The following is a 25,378-nucleotide window of genomic DNA, read 5'->3' as shown; positions in this document are numbered from 1 at the left end:
GCACTTGCTTCAAGTGTAAACGAAGAATCAGAGGGACAAAATGAGTTCCTGAAAACTGACCTCCAGAGTGTCAATTGGTTTTGGTAATTTTTGTAAATCGCAGACATATTAGGGAAACTTACATGAGTGAAGGTCTGTATTCTAATGTTGCTCAAAATCTTTTTTAAGACTTTTTTATCTTTAACCTTCATTTTCGTTTTTATGTTGAGATCATCTGTTTCGCTCTGGTGCAATAAATGATCAATACAATGTAATTTGGCAGTGAGTTCAGTTCAAGCAATTCTTAATTGCATTATTTGATCTGAATCATAATTTATGTGTTGTGTGTTTTCAAAATAAAGTTGCATCTTATCAGATTACCACAAACTGGCGAGACACACAGAAAGTCAGGGCCAGATAGCCTTCCACCACAGAAGAAGTCGGTCTCTACGAGTGTGGCACGTCAGCATCTGTAAAGGTGTCTGGTGTACAGGTGAATGCAACTAGCACTTGATAGCTTCACATTTAGCCACTTTCAGGACAATAAGAAACAGGTTCTCTCACAGTGGAAAAGCCATGACATAAAAACTCCCAAGAATCATGAGATGCTAAAATACTTTTAGTATCGCCATCTTAAAAAGACAGCTTAGGTTATTTCACATGAGTGATTTCTGTATGTGTGCTCCTCATAATGGTTAAAAGTGGATGGTGCTTGTAAACCAATCAGGAATGACAGCGTGGAATCATATTTTGTCCAAACTTTTACTTTTTGCCTCCTATATCATGAATATTTTAGAGCGATCAATACCTCTTAAGATTTGGAAACGAGTTTTCAGGGGCCAAATATCAAAGAATATCAAATGTACAGCTCTGAAAGCGCAAAATTGAGCAACACTTAAAGGCCAGTGTCTTAGACGAGTAAAAATCGGCCTATTTAATGTGAGTCCAGATGTAATTCACACGCGGGTCAGCGCCCTCTGTAAATCTGCCTGTGTGTCAGAACATCTTCCTCACACACGGACGGTCTTATCCTACTCGCCAACAATCTGATTTAACACTGTATGCAGGAAATACTGGAGCACGTGCTGTAACGCTACCGTAGCAGACCAGCACGGGGGGGGGGGACAACAACAGATGATCACCACTAGATGTCACTCTCACTACTCAGATTTAACTGCTGACTGAGCCGTGCTTGGTAGCAGTTCGGATGTCTGGGGGAAAAAAAAAATCCTTGAGGAGAGCACGGCAACGACGGAACAACACAGTCATGATCACAACGAGTGTCAGCGCACAGCGTGTTTGTTAGTGTGAGCTACGGATGTCCAGGACGGTGACGGGTGATGTCTGTGTTCCATCTTTGATTTGTCAGTGAAGGCTGTGTGTCTGGGTGTGACAAAAAATGGGATTTGAAAATCAAAAAATTCTCTGACGTCGACCACAGTGATGACGGCGAGCCGGGCGAGGGCTTACAAAACTTCGACTATTATCCGTTCAGGGCGGTCATGACCGCGGGAAAGACAAAGTCGATCAGGTCAACGAGGCCTCGCTAATGAGTCACGACCTGAACTCGCTCGTATTGGCGGCAACAAGCTTCGATTGGGACGTATGCAAACCGGCCACGACAGGCTGAGAGCGGAGGTCGCCCGGGTCGAAAGACAGAAAGAGAGACAGGAAACGCATTTAGTATGAAAGAGAGGGGGAGAAAAAAAACAGGAAACCCCTCCCGTTCCTCCATCAACGCCTCCACCTGTGCTTAAGCAAAGCAGTAATGGCTGTGTTTACCGACCCTCTATCCTTCTCCCTCTCTCTACCCAGCGGTTTGAGGACAGGAGGAGGAAAAAAAAAAAAGAAAAAAAAAAGGGTGTATTAACCTGTCGTCGTGTCGTGTTAACCTCAGCCGTGCTTGAAAGGCGAGGTGGGGGGAGGGGGAGGGGGAGGAGGGAGTGGGGGAGGCAAGCGAGGAGGAGAGAGTGACAAGGAGGAGGCGAGGGGGACAGGGCGGAGGAGGGAGGGCAAGAAGGAGGGAGAGGTGGAGACATAAGGAGAAGGAAGTCAGGAGTCAAAGGGTGAGTCGGAGAAGGAGGAGGAAGACAGACACGGGAGGAGGGAAGGTGAGGCGGCAAATGCGTGTGTCCTTCTCTTTTTCTCGCTCTCTTTTTTCCCATCGCTTCCTCTTCCTCTATCACCCGTCACCCTGACAGGGCTGGTAATTGGACGTGGACCTCTCTCCCTCTCTCTTTCCCTTTTCTCTTTCTCCGTCTCTCTCTCCCCCGTGGCTCCACTCCTCAGCGGGAGCCTTGGGGCCCGGAAATAGCTGATGACAAGATAGCGGCTGCCTTTCATTCCGCTCAAGGTTACCCCACCCTTCCTTGACAGCCGAAGAGGGAGGCATTTAAGGTGTGTGTTTGCTTAAACGTGTGTGTATTTTTCAAAGAAAGAGTCCATCTTTTTGTGTCCGTTTTCTTTTCAGGCCGCCCGGTTGACCTTCCTCTTGTCGTTCTTCTGTCGGGTGGACTTGGCGTGACATCCGGAATGACGCACACACACACACACACACACACACAAAAACACATACACACACACGTGCGGTGGTGATAGCCTTCAAGTCTGGAGTTTGCGGTGGGAAACTTCCAGGTATGAAGGTGTGAAACAGCGTGTTGGTAAAGATCATGGAGTCGTCTTACCCTACAAAAATAAAGGTTAAACACACACACACACACACACACACTCTCTCTCTGTCTCACTCGCACACGCACACTCGTCCTCAGACCGACAGCAGGAACTGTTCCTGCTCGGGCGGTTTCTTGACCCAGGTGCCGAGGCCCGTTTCCTGCAGAGATCTGAACCACTGCTGCTTCACTGTCTGGTAGGGACGCGCCGCCATCTTGGCCTCGCAGTACATGAGCTGGCGGTCGGCCGATCCGGACGTGCGGATCCCCAACTGGAGAGGGCAGGCGAGCGAGAGAGAAAGAGGAGAGAGAGAGAGAGAGAGAGAGGGAGAAATTGTGAGTTTGATAAAAGCGACACGGAGACAGACATGGAGATAGGAAGAGGAAACAAAGAGGGGAGCGAAGCCGGGGCAGAGAGGCTAAAGGTTTGGTGAGAGAGAGAAGAAGAGGAACGACCAAACAAAACGAATGAGCCGACACAAATGCGTTTGGGTGGGGCTGGGAGGTGGCGGGCTGGTGGTGGTGGTGGTGGGGGGCTTCAACAGCTGTGTAATCTCCCCATTTAAATTTCACAAGCAATTGAACATTCTCTGTGCTTTTTGCGCATTCCTATTGTCGCGAGGGGAAACAATGAAGATCGGCGGAGAGACAAGTGGGGAGAGAGAGAGAGAGAGAGAGAGGGAGAGAGAGGGAGAGTGAAAGTTTCTTTTGGAGATTAGTGTGACTGCTCTTGCGTGGCCCTTATATACGGCGCGCGGGGAGCACTTAGGGCGGGGGCCTCCTCGAGTACTCCTCCAAATAATTATGGTTTCATAGTCATTATGCTTTAACGGCCGCCATTTGGGGATGCAGGCAGTGTCTGTTACATAAAGTTTCAGAATGGAAATGAAAGCGCGGCGGCTCTGTGTGCTGACGCTAAAGATCCGCGCTGCCGGTTTTTGATAAGCCGCATAGACAGCAGATGTTGCCGGGCCAACGCATTTATCTACCGCGGGGTGGAGGGGAAGGAAAGGAGCGTTCACCTCCATCACTCCGATTTTAATACATGTGTCTGTGCTTTTCGACTGAGTGGATGTTGGCATGCATCCTTACAGTTAATATCCCTGCGTGTGTGCGCGCCCGCATGTGTTTCCCGACGGCAGAGGAAGCCATTCTATATTGTTTTTTGAGGACGTCTGAGTAATGCCTCTTGCTTTTCCAACAGAGGAAGCGTTTACAGGGAGCGCAGACGTCGATTCATATAAAAACTGACTATTGTTCAGGCTCATATTAATTAAACGGTACATCATAATATTTTCCCCGGCAAGTAAAAGATACACCGCGGAGGGCGGCTTTTAATTAACATTTAAATTACTGGGACTTTTGCACAGCAGATATTTCGACATGTCATAACAAGCAAAGCACAGTGTAATTAGAAATATCAGTAATGGCTGTGTTCCATTTAGTTTGGGGTGGTGTTCTTACATGGAACAGAGCCATCGTTAATGTTAACACCCGTGCTGAGTCGAAGTCCCTCTCCAAATTCACATTTCTTGTAATGATCCTGATGTAACTTAACAAAGAGACGTGCGAGTCAGCTGGATAACTGAACACTGTGGTGACCAGTGCGTTATCCGCGTGAATGATATCAACTCTGTCTCTGGGGAGCCTCTGTAGTTTAGGGGCTTAGGATCTAGGGACCTTAGTTGCATCACACTATTTCATTTCCTGTCACCTCTCTGCTGTCCGTGATCTAATAAAGGCAAAGGTAAAGGCGCATTTATAGAATGATTATGAACTCTATTATACGACAAATGTGCAACTTGAACTTAACCACTGCACTCGAGAAGCTCTCCGAGGTATTTATGCGAAATAATTGACGGTGCTGTTTGATTGCTGTCGGACTGCCCCTGTTAATGCAGGTGCTTTCCTCCCGTGTGTGCAGCAGCACTTTTGAAAATGCTGTTTTTGAAAGGCTGAACGTCGGGGAATGTGGGTTGTGGTTGAATATTTCGTCAACTCAAAACACGTTGGTAAATTTGGAAATGGTTGCTTGTGTCTTTGTCCAACACATTTTGACTTTCGGACTTTACGACAGTTTGGAGTTGTTGGTAATGTCTGGATGACATGAAAACTGTTCAGTGTTGATGATACTAGACACTCCTCGATCCTTTATCGGGCCGCGTCGGTAAGCGGGGAGAAAACGTTAGCTCAAGGCTGACTTAACATAGACCAAATATTGACTCTGTTGCTAGGTTGTTACTAAGGTTACTTGCTGGGGTGGCAAGCTAGGCTTCAATACAAATAGGAGTCTACGGATCAGGCTAATAATTCCAGTAATTAGTCCAACCTGATGAATTTCCTGAGATAACACTTTTGAGAGCTAACTGCCCCACAACATAAATCCATTTTGATTATGTATTTTTGTATATATTTGGCATGGGTTAAGTATAATTGCAATACTACACTCAAGGGTCCGCCCTCGGCCCTGATCGCATTACTGGCGTGCCACTAGTGACAGTAAAGCACACCCTCTTGTGTAACATTGCTTAATTATCATCTATTGGATCGTTTGTACCAGTGATTCAGATGATCCGAGTCTTGGAAGCGTTCCAACTGCCGCTCACCTCGCATTGTCTGTGTATTTCAGAATGGCATACAGTGGAGCCACTAGCCAGATGTATTCCTCTCACATATTCTCTCTCCTGAGCCGGTTCTGCCCCCGACTCTGCCTTGTGTGTGCGTGTTTGGCCTCACCTTGCGATAAAGTCTGTTCCAGCGGGTGAACAGGGCGTGCTTGCACAGACGCGAGGGTGTCCCCGATTCCCGTCTCCGTCCGGTGGCCGTGTTGACCACCTCCAGCTGCGCGTCGCCCAACGTCCAGTTGACGCTCACACACGAGGCCTTCCCCTGCTGCTGATACTCGGCGCTGCTCAGCCCTGCAGGGAAGACGAGGCAGGAGAGGAAGAATGACTCTGGGGTGGGTTCAACCCAAATGATCTTTATTGTGTCAAACAGAACATTTCATAAAAGTGTTACAAAATGCACCTGTGAGTACAACCCAGACAAGGAGTGGAAATTTGCAATTTTCCTTTCAAACCTCCACTTTGTTGTTTCGTTTAACCTTCCTTCACCCTTCCCTCACTCTCTCCCCGAGGCTAATGGCAGACATAAAGTTTTGCAGCGCTGCAAAAAAAGCCAAGTCAAGCAGGGCCCGAAACTGCATGGCTGTTTATATGAAGCTTTGATATACCCTCAGAGAGAGAGGCAGGGAGGTGAGAATAAGAAAGGCTATTGAGCATATAAGCAGCATGTTCCTGCCTTTGTATGAGTGCTTGTCTGCTCTTGAGTCTCCGCGTTTAACAATACTTGAGCGTTGCCGGCTGTGATGTACGCTGTAAATATCATCTCCTGTCACAAAGATGAAGCCGGACTGTCTGCCTCTCCGTCCCGCCCTCTCCACCTGAAATTAGCCTCGCTAGCAAAGCACACAAAGCGATCAGATGAGGAATGAGAAAGGTGGAGGTGAGGCAGTCACATTGGGCTCCATGTAGACAATTTCTGCATTGAGAACACTGGTGCTGGCAGAGGTGCGAGGCCCGCGGTGGAAACAGAGCTCACAGCGGGGTGAGAAACAAATGGAGGGTCAGGGCCAAAATCTCCCCGAGAGGCCACGGGGACTGCTGCACAAGAGGTCGCTTCAAAGTAGTAGCAGCAGAAAACGGTGAATCATAAACTGCTTGGGGATGGAAGGATGAAACTGATCCGCCAGGAGTTTCAAGCAGTTGTAGAGAGGCACACTGTACATTTCTACTTATTTGCACAGAAACAATGTGAATTGATCACTTTATATGTGGCGGTGCTAGCCAGTAGCCAATTTCCAACTGCTATCTAAGGCGTGAAGATGGCTGCAAAAGATTGTAAAAAGAGATTAACCATAAAATAGAGTATGTACTGCAGTACTGTAGCTCCACATTTTAGGAAACGGGCTCATTGGCTCTCTTACCAAGAGTAAGAGCAGAGGATTGATACCACTCTCGTGCCTGTCCAGTAAGTGTGACGCTCGCAAACAGCTGGTTAGCTTTGCTTAGCAGAAGCTGGAAACATAGAAACATCTACCTTGGCTCTGTCCGAAGCAACAACAAACAAATTTGCCTAACAACTCAGAGAACAATCTACTGCTCAACGTCAGCAAAACCAAAGCGCTGATTGTTGATTTTAGAAAAAAATGAGTCAAAGACACACATCTGTCTACATCAGTGGAGTTGAGGTGGAGTGGGTTTACAGTTACAGGTTCCTTGGAATTACCATCACTGACAACAAAGCACTACTTCCTGCAGAAACTTGGGAAGGCTGAAGTCCGGTGCCAGATTCTGGTCAACTTTGACAGTGGAGCAGTAGAAAGCATCCTGACCGGAAACATCACAAAGTGGCATGGTTCGTGCACAGCCCGGGACCGGAAGGCACTACAGCAGGTGATTAAAACCACCCAGAACATCACAGGTACCCATCTACACAGCATCAGACACATCGATGGAAAGAGATGTCTGTAACGGCGCAAGGAATTTGATTTGAATGTTGAAATTTGACGTGTCATATTGAACATGGACGGGATAGTAGAGCCCACGCTTTGCTCAAAGTTAATAAATTCTAGCCAACAGGCCTGAAGCAACTGTGTTTTGGAGGAAGTGGAATAAGACTTGAGGTAGCCAAAAGCTGAACAGCTGACCTCTGTGTCTTCTTCTCAACGTTGATATTAGGATATGGGTGCATAGATGTGTGCGCATGGAAGTCAAATGAAATATGCAAAAACACAAAATACAAATTCAGATATGTCAGAGAATAGATATCCTAATATCCCAAACTTATTTTGAGTAGCGTATTGCTTACATTAGGCTACTGCAACAGAGAAATGGTTAGGTGCAATATGTGTCATTGTGCTGAGCCACACTTCACCTAGCATTAAACTAACTAAATCTGACGGTCAAGTGCTGCTTTAACACCATATCCACTCTAAATCTGTAAAAAAAAAAACCTGTCTTTGGAAAGGAATCGCTTTTCTTGAATTTCACCTCCGCTTCAAACCCAGTTTATTTATTGTATCATGCAGTGTTAAATGCAGGCTACCTTCACAGAAAATCAGCAGACAGATTCTGTGTGTCAGGTGAACAACAGTTGCCTCTGATCTCGCCCGCCTGACAGACAGCTTGTTATAGTACAATACCTGATGTACAATACCACAATACATGCCTGCAGATCATCTCTCTCCCTGCCACACTCATTTTCCCGTCTTCACTCTTCCATTCACCAATCTCAGCTCTTCTTTTCTGTAGCTCCTCGGAGCTGGAATGAATTGCCTGCCACGGTAACAATCCACCAAGTCTCTTATTACCCATCTCTTCTCTCTTGTGGAGACGCACCTCTTTGAACAAAAGGGTCTCCTATCCATCCTGCCTTTTCCCTTTCTCTCGCTCCATTCATGCCTCATTTCATCCCTTCAATGGACTTGACTCCTCTGTTTCTGTAATAGCCAATTTGATTTTTCCCTCATTGAAGACTTGATCAATTTCTCTTCTGGGAAGTGTTTGGCAGACATGAAAGAGGCAGAATTAGAGCCTTTGGTTATGGGATTTATAACTGTACGGTACACACAGCCGCGGCTTAATATCTGAGGCTGCTGTAGAAACACAATAAAGGATAGCCGGGGTGTTTATGTGTACACGTTGCATCCATCCTGCATTACTGGAATACTGCTGGGTTTTCAGAAGGGTTCCTCCTGGGGGTGGAGCAGCATGGGACGAAGTGACAAAGCAACAGGTATGCGAAAATGTCCGGGGTAAGGGTAGCAACTAATCTATGATAAAGGCTGGGATGTGATGTGACTAAAAGGCCTCCGGTTCATATCACTGAAATATCTTTATCCGCCCTTGACAAGGAGACTGGCTATTCTTCTGATGGCCCATTGTTCTGAAAACCCCAGTGGCCCAAAAAAAGCCCCAGTTGACTGAAAATCAATTTTCCCATTTGCTTGTTACACCAAAACCAAATGTATTCTGACGTGCAAATAAGGACGAAGTCAGGTGACTTTCATCAGGTGGCCTTTGGTGTCATGGTAACAATAACAAGCAGGTGGTTAACATGGTCAAACAAGTTCAGTTTAGTTTAGGTTTAGGCATTAAAACTACTTTGTCATATTTAGGAAAAGATCATGGTTTGAGGTCCAGTGTGTAGGATACAGAGAGGTCTAAAGAGGGCCTTTTGCGATTTCGCAGTTTTTAGCTACACGCTTGGTGAGCCGAGGCGTATTCAGTTGGTTGCAGTCTGCAACCTTATTGCTAGATGCCCTAAGATCCTACACACTGGACCTTTCATATAAGTATTAGTTACGTCAGTTAAGTTAGAATATGCACCAGGCTGGGTTAGGGTTCGGTATATTTTTTTGAAACAACAGGCCATTGGAGCATTAGAATATCGGACATGGGCTTTAGGTCCAATTAAACTTTTTTTGGAAATAAGGAAAAATGGCTTAGCACCTTCATCAGCTTTTTACTCCCCCCACTGCCTCGTGCAAAACTCATACAATAAATACCTAGGAGATACTTTCTTTCCTAAAAAGTGTGCAGCTCTGTGTGCAACATAGTCCTAGAAGCCGAATGATAGCCTACTTTCAAAAATTAACTTCAAAAACATCAAACGTCTATTATATTGAATGAATGGGCTACACACATACTTGTAGGTAGGTCTACCTCCTGTGCCAAGTTTATCAGGGAGATTGCTATAGCATTTGTTCTTAGCCTGTCTGCTAACGTTAACCACTGACAAACCCACATTCAAGAGTCACCCTACAGGTCCGATCCTCGTCTGAACCCACAGACCTCAAGAGAGCTTTGCGCAGCCATCGGGGCCGACATTATGCTAACTGCTAATGGTTAGTGAATACCTCCATAATGCTGCCACACCTAAGGAATATAGAGATGCAGGGGATTTTTATTTGTTTCCTTTGTAAAGTAACATGTAATCAAAGTTGACCCATTAACTCAAAACCAGTCTCCTCTGTTGTTAAGCTCCAACATGTGCCCCATTCTCACGCAGACGCAATTCTATCAGCGACCACCTCATCTGGCAATATTTGAATGGAGAACATGTGAAATGTGAGCTGTAAAACATGCACGCGCACTCAATCAATTGCAAAACTCCGAAAGGGTGAGAACAACCATTATCAGTGTCTCCTTTATCTACTGTCGTTCTAATTCTTCTTATCCAAAACGACAGAAGCCGCAGTTTCTGTTCGCGCCGCGGTGGACGCGAACAGGCGGGACGAGAGTGAAGGACAGGTCAGTCCATCGATGTGTTTGGCCCTCGGGTGTTCAGGTGGAGCTGCTTTGGCTGTGTGCGATAAGAGCGGGCCCCTGCGATCCCCAGGACATTCCTCCAGGGGGGTAGTTGCTTTTAAATAACCCTGGACACACAATAGCCGGGGAGCTCATCAGAGCCAGTGAAAGGCTGGAGGAGGAGATGAGAGGAGGTGTGGGGGTGAGAGGTACGCACATCTGAATGCAACCGAGGCTCTCTTCTTTTTCCTCCCTTCCTGCCTTGCTGTCTTCCTCTCTTCCCCTCAGCCTGTCTCTCTCTCTCTCTCTCTCTGTCCAAGCTCCCTTCAGATTGAATGGCTGTCTGATAAGGGCTGTGATTACATTGATTTGGTGTAGGGGCCATCTCCGCTGTCTGTCCATCTCCCTTCCTCTTCCCTCACCCTTCTACCCTTCAATAGACTTTAGCTTCTCAAGGTACTGCAGGTGCAAAGATCTGATGCAGATGACACACACGTTAGAGGCGAGGGCAGAGCATTTACAGGAGACGTGGGAGGCCATCTTTGTTTTGAGTAAAGAGGATGTCAGAAGGTAAAGGGCACGCCTGTACGATTGGTCAACACAGGGAACCTTCAATGCTAAGAAATAGTGTGAAGGGCACTCTGCAGCATCATTCATTCGTCATTAAACAAACTGTGTACTCACTGTGAGCTCTATTATAGCTTAAGTGAATAACTTAATATTGTAACTGAGTGTGAATGATGAGCAGACGGATCACACCTGACCGCGACACCCCAAATGTGAACTGCAGCTCTTAATACACGAAACCAAAAACTCTGCTCCAGACAAGTCAAACAGCTCCATTCAACAAGCCATCGGACAAATCATGAGAAATGCTCGCCGAAGGGCCCGTGGTCGGAGGATTCAATGATGAATCCGTCCTAGCTATCACCACCAGAGGACGATTCAGCGCAATTATCAATCTTGATGAGGATAGGCCTCACAAAATATTCATCCTCATGGCACCCAATTACCCGGAGCAGAGGCCCGCAACGCAAAAGAGCTCCTATGCCCTTCAAGAAGTGCACTCCAAACCTGATAAAAGTACGGCGGGGTGCGGAGAGCGTAGCATGTGCTGTATGTGATTGTCACCGCCTTTGTTCTCATCAATGACGCCCTGCAAACGAAATGTGCCCTACATCGCTGCGCGTCTCTGTCGCTCAGCCACTCCGGCTGGCCTAGATCTGAAGTGATGGCTGATGCAGTTTTCTACAAGTTGGGTGTCATTCAGATCCTCTTCCAGCATTCATCTTCGCTACAAACGGAAGCCTCCGGTCTCAGCGGAGCCCCGCAGGCAGACGTGCCAGACAACTTCTTAGCTGTTGCCTGTCTGGCTGGCACAATGTAAGCGTGGAGAGGCAGGGGTACATGAGTTTGTTAAGCGTGTGCGAGTGTGTGTGTGTGTGTGTGTGTGGGTGATACATGTGTGATCTGTTGTGATTCATTTGGTCGGGAGCTGACATATTTATTAGAATGAACCTCTGAAAATAGATGCCGTTCGGATCTCAGTATGGGATGGTCCCATCTGAAAACACAGAGACGCTTTTATTTAGCACGGGGAGGAATGTGACTGTTGAAAGAATAGAAAGCACAGTAAGTGATTGAGCGGGCGAAAATGAAAATATACGGAATAACTCTAAGTCAACCAACCTGTGAACACATACGTTTAATTAGCGTCTTTAATCAACTAACTGGACGGACAACAGGCTCTTCCAGTGTATACTCATCATGCTTTAAAAGAGTTGAATTACATAGATCCTTATTTTTCTGCTATTTATTGTTGGATGTATGAACATTAAAAATTAAGAAGTCATTAAAAATTCACTCAAACAGACATCCATGCATCTCAGCAGATCTTTCAATGTGGCGTCTGAAGTAAAGTACAGAACTGGATTTATATGAAATTGTGAAGACAACTCTTAAAAGTGGCTGCAACCAATATTCTAATAAGAAGAATGGATTAAATGTCTATGTTGAATGTAAAAAGGGGTTTCCTGTGGTGAAAAACACTGCAGTTATTATCAGACATCCCTGGGCTGTGCAGCGCGACCAATGTTTTCACTCACCGTTCAGGTTTTCCACCTGCGTCTCGTTCGTTTTCGTTCACCCTTACCGCTGTACGACCTCTTGCATCGTTTTCAGCCACAGGAAGCTGTTTTCAGTGAAAAAAAGCCCCCCGAATACTTTTATGGTGCTACGTCAGCTGCTCAGCAACCACCTGGTGAACAAGTGCCTTTTTCACACTGGACAAAAAACCCACTCACACGTACTAACACCTGGATTTCGTCGTTGCTGTGAATGGGTACAATCTCCAGCTTTGATTGGCTGTGATGGAAACACAACACCTGTGTGGTCATGCAAATGTTTGCCCTTTGTAAAGTGTGATTCTACTGTGCACATTGAAGTTCAGGCTGCTGGACTGTCAAGACTTTTTTTTATCCATCTTGGAGCAACGCTTGGGCATCAGTTAGACAGCGCCGAGTTTGAAAGAGACACTGAAGTAAAAGACAAAGAAATAAGATACCACTGTGACACAGTCAGTGACTTCTGTGTCACCACCTGGCTTGACAGCTGCCTGATGGGTACTGAGCATGTCCGACTCTCAACGGAGATGAGGAAGAAGTGCGATGTCTCACTCCTTAGCCTCTTCCATCATCCGCTCTGGAATAAATGAAGTGACTAATTCAGAATGTTATTGATTAAAAACTCTTAAAACAAGTTTAATGTCTTAAATGGGTGTATTATGATGAGCTCTAAGATCTGTTGCTTTCTACTCTTTCCTGTTTTCCAGCGAGTTCGTGGTGACGTACATGACACGCAAGAAAAAAAGGGACGCAAACAAAGAAAAAAAGAACAGAACTCTTCTCCTGGCTTTGAGAAAGACATCAATTGCTTCTTTTTGGCAGGTTTCCCCACGGTTAAAAATCCTGCATTCATGCTAATTTTGGCGCAGCATTAAGCGACTAAGGAGCCTGTTAATTCCCTCAGAAAGAGTGAGTGATCATTAATATAACTTTAGAATAAACTGGGTGTCCACATTTGAATCACATTTCAGGGAAACTGACCAAAGCAGTGACATTTTTGACAAAAATCACTGTGTTTCAATGGAATCGCTGCCATGACTTGATTTGCTCACAGAAGTAAATTTGCACTCTTTCACCATCGTGACAGTTCTGACCTTTGAGGAAACGGGGAGACCTGGAGACAGATCCGAAACGTAGAGAAATCTCATTACCTGCGCACAACAACTCAAGTAGTCAATAATGTCACCGAGCTCCCAGCAACAGCTACACTGAGAGGAAAATTTTGTCGTACCACTTTCTGGCGCGAGGACTTCCCAAAGTCGATGTATTCCCTGAATGTAATTATCACGCCGGGACACGTGTGACTGTGTGTGTCGCAGTCGTACCGCTGAGCAGGGGCTGGTTGCGTCTGTGCGTGGCGGGCAGTGGGCCCAGGCGCTCCAGCCGCTGGTTCAGTACTCTGCCCAGATGGCCCGTGTGGCGAAGGCTGCCGACGGTCACGCTGTGCAGGTAAACCGGCTCCACGAAGTGGCTCAGCAACGCCCCCTGCAGGCCGAGGATGTTCCACCTGAGGGGAGGGAGTCAGGAAGAAAGTGGTATGATGGTGTTGAAAAGTAGATAAGGAAGGGAGCGTGGGGGAGGAAGAGAGAGGAGGATGAAGGAAAAGGAGAGGGAAGGCAACAGTTGGGGGAGGGATGGGAGAGATAGGCAGAGAGAGGATGGGAGAGTCAGATGTGAGAGCTTCAATGACAGGTAGAGACAATTTGATCATTATCTTGATGTGGGACGTGATGAATAACAGCCGGCGGACTGACAACGCACACACACACACACACACACACACACACACACACACACAGAAACACACACAAAATCTGACGGAAAAACGCACACGCACACACGTGTCCTCTTATTCCACTTTTCCCGGTTCAGAGACACAAACCATCACCACCACCAACAACAACAACGCTGCCAAAAGGTCAGTGCATCAGCATTCATTACATGGAACAACACATTACCATGTGCGCATTCATCAGTGCCACTGAGGTTAATGCACTGCGCCGGGCTGCGAGGGGAAAAAAAAAAAGCTTCCGTCGATTGCTCAGCGCAAGGACCGATCACCTCAGGATTTGTTTCGGGGGATCCACGAGTGACACAAAATCACTGTGGGGCTAATCCTGCCAGTGGCAGCGACGCCTGGCGCCGTAGCCAGCTGGTCATGTGCCACCTACTGTCGAAATCCCCTCTATTTAACCAGCAGATGCTAATTTATGGATGGAAAATGATAATTACCGTGTTTATTATGATTCCTGCCCTTCATAGACAGAGAGAGAGAGAGAGAGAGAGAGAGCGAGAGAGAGAGCCTGCTGTGTGCCTGAGCTGCGTCCTCCGGTGCACCCGAGTAATGAACTTATGCGATGCACAATCAAAGGCTCGACATTATGCTACAAATTTTTAGATCATTGTTCTTTTTGTTAATCAATGTCTCTTTATCATGTATGCAATTACAGCGGCTGCTTGTTTTTCTTTTTTGCAGTTTTTTTTTCCCTCTCTCCCCGACTTAATAATCACTCATTACGGCATCCTTTCGCTTACCCGAGCAGTCAATTAACATCAGCGGCTTTCTGGGAAATCACTTAAACGCGCTCGCGATGCCTACGCTTTACCTGCAATCTGTCGGCGAGATCTGTCCTTGCCTCTCAAACAGAGAGGAGGAGCTTTGTTAGAAAAAAAAACTCACGCGCAAACCCTCAGCGCCCCCCACCAAAACAGAAATAGTTTTAGCCTGAAATATTAATTTACCCAGAAAGCGACACCGTGAATCAGAAACATCTTCTAATCTCATGCAAGAAAAAACAGCCATCTGGCTCTGGGTGTGTGAATTTAAAGAGAGGAGAGGGGAGAGACCTCTCTCTCCCCTCTCCCTCCCGCTCTACATCTTTCCTTTTCTTCCCTCTCCCGGTAAACGCCGACCATTAAAGTAATGTGTTCATCTGCATAAAACTGCAGTGGAATTGAGAACATCATCGTTATATGAAAGCCATTTAGGCCCCTCAATTAAATCCAGCTGTCGACTTCAAATCAAATATTAGCAGAGGAGCCTCGTCGGGCCTTGCCTAGGAAAACAAAACGACGACCATTAGGTGAAGCGACGCTGGGCCGAGACGTCGCACATTATCGAAAAAATGTTTATAGTAAAGAACAAAGATCCTAAAACCCCCGATGGTCCAAGCTGAACCAACTATAATAAAGTGCAGGACCTGAAGGAAGTGGGGGGAGAAATAAAAAAGTAATGGGAGGTTGCAAAATGAGTGTGACAGAGGACAAGAAGAGTATCCAGGGGATCACTTTAAAGACCGCGCCTGTGTGTGTGTGGTTGAGGCTGTGTTGAGTCTGCGCTCCTAAGCTCATCTCAGTTCCACCCTCCACCCTGACCTTGATAAACTGGCCCTTGGTGACCCACTCACTTTAACGACGGCCACCCATCATTTACAGCAATATAAAAGGAAAAAAAAAAGAACAAAAAAAAAAAAACGGGAAGGAAAGGGGGAGGCTGTGGAGCAAAGAGAGTGCGTCTGCCGTCTGGCCTGGTGGGGCGGAGGGGAGGCAATGGCGGGAGGGAAGAAAAAGCAGGGTGTCCCTTCTCCCTCCCCCGTCACTCCATTTTTTTGTAAAGTAATTGCTTTCACCCCCGTTGGTGACCTGGGTAGATTTAATCACACCATCTCCAGCCCTGGCCAACTGAATCAAATTGGTCAAATTAACAGCGGCTCCACAGGAGAAGGGTTCACCTCTCTCCCTCTGTCTCACGCGCTGTCCCTCGCTTCCTCTCTCCCCCTCCGTGTGTGTGAATGCCAGGCCCTTTCACACACACACACACACACAACGGTGGCTCAGCTGTAGTCCTGTACGGCTCAGTTGGCACAGTGCGGTGCTTACTAAGCTAAATTCATGGGTTCAGTTTCCTGTTGAGGCACAGCCCTGGCAGAAAAACTGAGACTATATTAAAAATTGATTTCAGATATGTCAGAGAACACCACATCAAGGGTGGGAGTATTTATTCATTTTTATCTTTATTTTAGCCAAGCCAACGGCATGATTCTAGGGAGAGTAATGTCACTCCATCACGTTGGGCTTTTTTGAAACATTCATACAGTCATTCACCGTAATGTCCAGTACTTAAAAATACCCTCGAAGCTGAGTACAGTCCCAGTAGCCAATGAGAATTACCAAATGTTAGCATTCGAACAAGTTAACAAAGATGGTGCATGTGGCTCAAAATGGAACATCAATTGGAACATACGAGCTACGACATGGGAAGCTATGTACATGATATGCTTGCCGTTTACAGGGTTAACCAGTAGGCAAAAGTGTCTAAAAGCTACAAACGCTAACAATTTGGCGAGCTAGCTAGAAGGTAATGTAATGCAGGAAGTGCAAAAAAAAAAAAAAGTTAGCTTGTGAGAATTTGAGCGAGCTAATGCTAGCACAAAACACTGCTGTGCTGCAGCGGCTTACTAGCATTGCTATGATCAATAGACTACTAGTGCTTTGATTTGATTAATCCGACTTTTAACTTAAAATTGAGTTTACTTTAAGGGATGCAGTAATGATACAATATGTGATATGTAAATGTGTTTTTTAAAGTGCGACTTTGTCAAATTTAACAAAACATGCCGTTGCTCAACTGAATACACTCAAGAATTTTGTTGCCAGATCCCTCCTCAGTCTGGTGTGACCTACAGCATATTGTAGCTAATGTTAGCAAATGCTAGCTAACCTCAGATATATGTTATAACTTACATTTCTAACATTTCCCTGACTGTATTTTAATATTAACCATTAATCAGTAACCAAAGTTTAGCAAAGGATACACTGACTACTGGTTCAAAATAAAGCCACCGTAGCTGACTGAGGATCATGGTCCCTACAGAAGCAGATGTTCTCTAACTGGAAAAGGCACAAATAGCCTCTTTTCACATAGTGTGTGAACAGCTAAAATACATATTCATTTAATTAAAGCAACGTAATGATCAACTATCACCTCTAATAGTGTGTTAAATCAAATATCCAGAAAGTAAATATCATTATGCATATTTGTGTGTGTGTGTGTGTGTGTGTGTGAAGATGTCTCCCTCTGCCTGTAAAGATGCTCCGGCGGGTACACACTGATGCCTTCACTCCTCACACACGGGGACAGTGTGAAAACGGAGGCGGGAGAGCAAAGCTGTCCTGATTTAGCGTCGCCGTCTGTCCTGCGTAGGCTTGCCAACATGCATTAACAATTTTTGAACACACACGAGCTCCATTGTGTTTTTTTTTTTCTTGTCCGATCTCCGTGTAAAGTACGTGTAAAGCTACCAGTTGCAAAATTGGCAAAGTAAATGGTTAACAAGTGACGCTGCACTGGAACATTGAAATTAGATCCAAATGTAAACTGTTTAACCCTGATAGCAGCCTACAGAAAATATTTGGGTCGGGCAAAATTCCATTGCAGGAACATGCCCTCGCGTTTTTGGCGCGTACCTGGTTAAGTAGCAATAAATAGCCTACAGTTGTGTAAAGGGTTATATGACTAATATGACAGTGGGCTAGAAGAGCGTCAGCCCTACGGATCTGGGGATCAAAACAATGACGTGATTTATACACTAATTCATTACAGTGGGATTAGACGTTCCAGTCACATATGGGAAATCAATACTCACCACCCACGCTATAAAAGATTTCACATAGAGCATGGCTCACGTCAACACAAACATACACACACACACACACACACACACACGCACACACACAGATGCCCTGAGGTAAATATCAGACAAATCTCTGCCAGCCCGTCATTTTAAAATGCTTTATTTAAACAGAGATCACTCCTTCTCATAAGGAAACTAATCTCCTCATAAAGTTAAACTTTCAAACAATCCTTTGATCTTTTCTTTTCGTATGTAGGCCAGCGACCTCCTGGGTGAGAGGATGTGCTGATCACATGGTTGTGTCAGGAGGTTGTGTTTGGGTAATTGGTGTCGACCTTTAGAATAAAATCGAATTACCGAAATGATAGAAACGAGGAAAAGCAGCTGCGCAGCGGTGTTGATGGTACGATGGTTTCCTTTTTATCTATCTACCTGTGGTAAATGCTCAAGATACAGAACCGCGGGTCCATTCAGCTTTACTTTTATGAGAGAGACATGGTCAATAAAGTAGCAATAAGAGAAAACAGTCTGGGTCAAAACGGCAAAACAAGTGCTCACAGTAGGATTTTCTCTGCTGTCAAACATCAAACTTCAAGGCTAAATCTACAGCACTTTATCTGATATACTGATTAGAGTTTAAGTTTGAACTCACCAGGAGGGCTCCTTCAGGTTTAAATTAGTTTACACGATATTCAGAGTGGCAGCCGGACAGAAACGAGCTTCTAGTTCAATTAAGTTTTGACCCACTTTGACCAATATATTCAGGAGGAATATAAACAGAAAGAGTGTCGAAAAGGAAAAACACCACCTAAAACCCATAAACTGCTAACGTTCTATACAAGCAGGTAAGATGTGGCAGCACTGACCTGGTGATCTTGTCGGTACAGGACATGGTGATGAGCTGCTCCCCCTGTAAGACGCCGTCCCACGTCTGGACGGGTCCCCGGCATCGCACGGGCACCGTCCCCTCGCCGGACTCAATTTTGGTCCGCAGGTGGCTGCGGTGCTTTCTCATGAGGTGTCTGCTGCTGTGTACTGCCAACACAACACAAACAGAAACAGCCTGAGCTCCATCGCCCCACATCATGTCATTTCTTATCAAGCGGCTTTGCTGGATACCCAATTTAATGAGCCGATAATGAAGTCTGTCATTTCTTTAAAACACAAAGCTCCTTTTATTTTGTAGGTTTTTGATCAAATGTATTTAACACACAGCAGATCAGAAAGCCATGCTGAAAACAGTTAACATCTTGCAATGTTCCTTTGGATATCTTATGAATAAAATTCTCTGTTATATGGCATACATTAAGTGTTCCATTTTCAGTTCAATTAGTGATGTTCTCAGCTACTTAGCATCAGTGTTCCTGTGCAATTAGCCGCATGGAATTAGAAAAAGTTGGAAGGTTTATTCAATATTATGGTAAACTGATAAACAATAAAACCTAGAGATTCCAGTGGAGCACAAATATTGCGATTCCCTGTAAGCAAAGGTCTAATTGAGGTTAATAGCTTATTTTAGCCAATTAAATGTAATATTTTGGGACTGCCGACTGCCTGATTGAAAATTATTTTGACTGGACTGCTGCAGCATGCAGTTTGGATGGGGGACAAAGGAACCACTCAGCTGGATTAAAGGGCAACTCAACCAATTTTACACATCAAAGTGTGTTTATAGGTCTTAAGGAGCACTATTGCAGAAAAAATATATATATGATGAAGTCTATTGTGGCTCCAGAGGAAGCTGCATGCAATCTGATAAATTGCCTCCAGTGGCTAAGCTGCATTGTGGGTAATGTAGGCGTCACGTTTTAAACAGCAGTAAAAAAAACAAACAAACAGTAAATGAATACAGCAGAACCAGAGATATCACCTATTTCATTCCACACGTTCTTATTCCTTTTCAAAACCTGGTGCCACCACTACCCACAATGCAACTTAGCAACTGACTGACATCACTGGAGGCAATGTATCCGATCATTTTACACCAGTTCCACGCGGTTTCACGTGGGTGTACAGGACAGCATGAACTCTGGTGCTAATATTGTGTAAAGGTACACTATGTAGTTTTTGAGTAGACATTTTAAAGAGAGGAGAAAGAAAGTAAGAGACAAGAGGGAGTGGTTGATTTGAATGACTGAAACAACTGAAACAAGCTCAAAGGAAAACACAAATTCATACTGTTATACTCTTTGTGTATATTTGCAGTACCCTCCTACATAGATACCTTTTTAGCAGTGTTCTGGGGAGCTTATTGCCCTCGAGGATGGCTTGTTTATCTGTAAATATATCAAATAGCTACTTCTGACTCTTTATTATTACCTTATTACTACTGAAATGTTAATTTTCTGATTTTTAATTTCTTTTCTGAGACTATATATTGCATATTTGAAGTACGGCATTCATGGCATCAGAAAATGAAACAGAACATCAACTTTCAGGAAGAAGGAAAACAGCCGCACTGGACACATTGTAGATATTGTTTCTCTTGCTTTTCAGTAAGGTTAAAACATGGAGATGTCCCGAATGGGGTCAACGAGTGTATGTTGACAAGTGCTGTTTTTTGTTTTAATAACCTCTCAATTCTCGAGGCTTAAACTCGACTTCCTTCTCTCTTCCTTTTTTCCCTCTCTTCCTACACGGCTCATGTCACAGCAGCAAAAAAAAATTAAGCCCCGACTACCAGAACAGCCAGGAAAAAGGTACTAAGTAATTTTCTAATCTCTTGAGAGCGCACGGCAGAACATTTAAAAGGTTTAATGACCAAAGACGCTGGGTTCAAAGGCTTCTCCAACAACAGCATCGTCTTCTCCTCTCTCCCTTTTCTATCCTCACTGGCTTCATGTAAAAATCTCCCCATGCGCTCCACTCTAGTGTATATTCATAGGGCTGAATAGCAGCTTCAGCCTGTGATGAAAGGAGGGGGGGGGGTATATATATTCTACTGATGGAAACTGCCGTCCAGATTACATTTCTCAACTCGTAGGCCACCAGAAAAATGCTGGGCAAACTGTCTAAATGAATATACAATTTATTTTCAGCGGGTAAGCAATAAAATGTCATCTAGTCAGCACAGCGTGGCTGACAGAGGCCAAAGACGGAATGTGACATGAAAAGGATGCCAGCTCCTTGACTGTGTCTGCTGAAGAAAAAAAAAAAAAAAAGAAGAAGCGGAGCAGTTCCTTTTCAGAATATCTGCCAGATATATCTCTGAAAACCTGACAGACTGAAATGATAATGACTGATTAAAAAGCAATACGTCATCACGTGTTCGTTAGCCGTAGATTTCATTTTGCTATTTTCAGCATAATCAACCTATGTGGAACAATTAAAGCAGAAAGGCCCGGTGTCTTACAGTCACTGGTGATTTCATACGGCGAGTTGAGCCTCCCGTCCCCACACGGCGACGTGCTGACGTACATGTGGAAGTGGACGTTGTCTCTCAACCTGTAGCCGCACTCCTTGTGCCGCACGAATATCGACTCCTCCCAGTCCTCTGGCCTTTTACTTGAGTTGTGAAAGAGAGAAAATGCAAACAACAAGTACAAGGGGAGACTGATGAGAGATGGCGCACCATTCGTCACAGCATAGGAAATAGATTTCCACTTTCAGTTTACAATGATGGAGTGAGGCAGAGAGATGGACACTGACTCTCTGCCTGACCACAGTCCATTCTCCTGCTGTCACACAAGACTCGGAGACATTACTCAGGCTGTCCAAATGTCCGGAGGGGAACAGGGAGAATGGCTTTAACGTGTGGCGTAAACATGCTTTGCATTTGAGCCATGCGAGTTTCCTCATGAAGGTCAACTGAAGACGTGGCTGTGTTAAAACGATGGTTCAATGTAAAACTAACATGCAAGACTGTGAGGAAAATATCCTAAGTGCTGAATTTCCGGCAGTGTTAATACAAACTTTCATGGCCACTATTAGGGTGCGTTAAAATGAGCTGCGACTGCACAGACAGTCAATGGTGGGATGAAAATGTGTCCGAGATGATGCGTACTGAGACAGAGACCATTTGTGCCAGTTGAAAATGTTTCAACCTGAGCAAAACTTTTCTCCATGAATAACCATTATTTCAAACATAAATACAGGGATGATAAGAAAAATGCGTGAAACTAAATGAAAATAAAGTAACAGACACACGGTACTAACTAGCTAACACTAGAACACTCTTTTAGGGTTCTGAAAACACGTCACCCACTGCTAACTATGAGTGCAACTCTGCTCGACTGTGGTGTAATTGCGGGTGTAGACATCGGCAGCTTTATAAACGAGGGCATTGAGAATTATATTATTATGGATCCCACAGCCTTTCTTGCAAGACCGGCCCCACTCTGTCCAAGACTGACTAGCGTCTGTCATTGAAAGCTTCATGGTCCTGGTACTTTCAACTTTTTCTTCCCATCCAATAAACTGAATAAATCTGACAGAGATTTTCTCGTCAACACCCCCCTGGGCACCCCGGTAGTCTGCTGGCGAATTGTTCGAATTGGTCGGTGTGTTTACCGGGGAAACTACAGCTCATGAACCGCCATATAAGAGCAGCGAGCAGAGCAGACATAACGAGCTACACTATGAGTTAACAGTTTGAGTCAAGCATAGAGAATGCAAGAAACCAAGGAAAGCAACCAGTCAAAGGCATGGTAGGGTGGGTCTGGCAGGAAAACCATCCGTAATCCAGAATGATCCACAATAGCGTGTCAGAATAAGGACTTCCACCCAGCTGACTAGGTTACATTTACTGTGTGAAAACAAAAGTCAGTGTTGGCGTATATCTAGACTTTGATGTGTTACAATTGCATTGGCATTAAAAAGTACACTTCTACATAATGAATACGATCCAAACAGAACAGAGGAGTACTATCTAAAGAGCACAGTAAGACGGAACTACTAGAGTTGGCCCACTCTTAGGAACATTTAAAAGAGCTGTATGTATTAGCCAGCAAGCTAACATCTGTACAGTCTGCACATTAGTTATTAATTGGTTGGTAAATTAACAGACACAATGGCCAAACAGTCACATTCAGGCGAATAACACAAAGTAAAAATAATGCATTTGCTTTCTGTGTAAGCGCACTTTTAATGCTAGCAGCTGTCACTGTATATACTATATTACTGTAACAACAACACAGGATTGGGGAGACTCATTGGAGAAGATGTTTTTTTTAGGACAACATCAAAAGTTTTTCTCTTCTGTTTACAATGAGCTGAATACTTGCAATGTGTAAGACTAGGTGATGCATAATCTGACTTGAAAAAGAAATTGGGTCATTGTTTTTGAGCAGGGATAAGGCTTTCATCACACACACACACACACACGGTATATTTAAACTATGCATCACAATGCAAAGCACGGCTGCACTCTTTCCATAACCTCTCCTCTGTCTCCGATGTCCTTTCACTGAGTGTAAATATGGCAGTTCTGGCATTTTGTTTGGTCATTTCATTATGAGTTATCTTCCCCATTAGCCATTTTACTCAGCCGCAAAGTCTCTGTACCTGCCATCCAGCATTGTGCTAAGACAAAAAGTCGGTGCTGCGTATGCAAATATGACATTCAACGATCTAGACTTCTAGCCACTAATCTGATGAATCAGCCTTGCTATCGAGTTCCTCAGGGAGCTCAAAAACTTAATATATGCTCATGCACTGGAGGCAGCTCGGAGTCAAAGCTCATCAACACCGTCTCCCGATACTGTTAAAAAATGTCGGCGAGACTCTCTGTGCACCGGATCGTGCTTCATAGGTTGCAAAGGTACACAAAGTAGACGCATTTAAAAAGAAAAGGTGCTAAAAACAAATAGGCTGTTGAGACCCCGAGCTGAACTAGTTGAGTGTGTGATGGCACGCCCAGTTAGCTGGAGAGAGCTGCACACATATGGCTCGTTGATTATTGAAAAGTCCCCGGTGAACAAAGCAGTGCTGTTTCCATGGAGCTTATAATAGAGGAGATGGCATTCTTTGGCAGTGAAGCGGGAGTCGCAACAAACAACATATGTAATGCTATCAAGCATCCTGTAATGGTCAAGTTGTTGGACACTACAGTCTATACAAACTACACAACTTTCTGCCCTTTTTGTAGTCAAATATAATGTCAACATGATATTCTAGTGTAGCGTTAATAGTCTTTTCTTTTTACATGGAAGGAAAAGGTATGGAGAAATGATTAGAAATGTCTGAACCGCCTGTGGGAGTGTGTCCTTGTCTACGTCTTGAGATCATTTTTTCCAGGACATTTTCAGTGATGATCTAGCTGGTACGACAGACAGGGAGCGTGCCCATAGACCAACACATTCCTTAATTAATCAATTTATAACCCCACTGCCTTTTTCTCTTGTGAATTACAGTGTATTATCCATGGCTGCCTGAACATCAATAGCTGAATAGCATTAAGTAACTGCGGGTTGTTGAAAGTTTTGCTTTCATCAAGATCAGCGGTGAGTATATAAAAGAAAAAAAATGAGACTCTTAAAAACAACAACCAACTGGTTTCATTTTAAGAAAAATCGACATTTTATAATACTATACAGTCTGCTACTAATGCTTCACTGTTTTGGGGGATAATGTTCCAGGACAACACAAGATTTTCTAATTTCTACTTTTCCATGTGTTTTCCACGACTGGAAAACTGGTCAACTGTTTTCCAGGTTTTCCAGGATGCCTGGGGAATCCTGAAAGTAAACAAACCTGCAGTGACGCCTACATGTCACGTGTGGGCAGCGTGTTGTTAGTGGTATTTAAGAGTACGGAACAGACATCTAACTGGACTGAAGTGACATTTGCAGCAATGCTTGCGTGCCGTTTAATGCGCTGCAGCCGAGCAGCTAATTAGCTGTCGAGCCTGCAAAGCGATGTTAGCAGTGGAGGACGCTCTTTTCCTCCGTGCATGTTTGCGGTCTCGTTCAACAAACGGACATGATGTGTTTTCATGTTTGAGAAGTGGACAAGAAGGAGACTTGGGGAGGAAAACTAATGTGGGTTGTTGTTCAGAGTGTGTGGCTCTTGTGCAGCTGCCAAGTGTGACCGTCTGCCTGTCACAGAGCACTAATGTTACTGCTTAATGGAAGATTACAGAATCACCAATTCGACAATTGACAGCGAGCACTTTCTGGCTATTTCAGGGGATTCATGGAAATATCACAGGAATTGTAAAGCTGCAGAAGATGTGAATGCAGCGCTTGAAGCAATGACACAGCAGAGAGCAGATCTATTATTACCTCAAGAAAAGTTCAAGTTGAGAGTAGAGGAAGCGTAGCAGGGCTCTGCGGGCCGTGACCTCGGCGTGGCAGTCGTTGACCACTTGTCCCTGGTCACTCAGATACTCCCCGTTGATGCATTTGGTCCCCGTGGATAACGCCACCACCTGGGCGTGCCTCAGGTCCAGACCTGTTGAACAATAAGACACAGACAAATGTTTCCTTATTGTCGTGCAATCCACTGACTACATAGATTCCTTAAATGATTACCTTAAAAGTAACTCTCAATGATTAATACCTAATTTCATCATTATTATTAAAGTCCAAGGAGGAGGAAGACAGACTTAGATTCCTTAGATTGCTAAAACCAACAACAAGAAGCCAACAGCGAAGTGGCAAAAGGTGAAAAAAAACCCAGCATGTTCTCAGACAATAAATGTAAAATATCTGTTTGTAACATATTTA

General features: G+C 44.8%; 1 protein-coding gene across 2 annotated transcripts in view; it reads right to left on the bottom strand.

The window, feature by feature from the left end:
* Window positions 1–1,932: 1,932 nt before the first annotated feature.
* Window positions 1,933–25,378, bottom strand: part of adarb2 (adenosine deaminase RNA specific B2 (inactive)) — a 181,830-nt gene continuing 158,384 nt past the window's right edge. For both annotated transcript variants that reach the window (XM_030399117.1, XM_030399118.1), the window contains exons 5-10: window positions 24,935–25,103; window positions 21,067–21,218; window positions 18,581–18,749; window positions 13,407–13,588; window positions 5,385–5,566; window positions 1,933–2,920 (exon numbers count right to left, since the gene is read on the bottom strand). In XM_030399117.1, coding sequence (XP_030254977.1) covers window positions 2,744–2,920; window positions 5,385–5,566; window positions 13,407–13,588; window positions 18,581–18,749; window positions 21,067–21,218; window positions 24,935–25,103 — 1,031 coding nt within the window. In that variant the 3' untranslated portion in view covers window positions 1,933–2,743. The remainder of the gene's footprint in view (window positions 2,921–5,384; window positions 5,567–13,406; window positions 13,589–18,580; window positions 18,750–21,066; window positions 21,219–24,934; window positions 25,104–25,378) is intronic.

Source organism: Sparus aurata, chromosome 19, assembly GCF_900880675.1.
Source record: "Sparus aurata chromosome 19, fSpaAur1.1, whole genome shotgun sequence".
NCBI lineage: Eukaryota > Metazoa > Chordata > Actinopteri > Spariformes > Sparidae > Sparus > Sparus aurata.
Note: the sequence above shows the minus strand (reverse complement) of the source record. Positions and strands in the feature narration are given on the sequence as shown.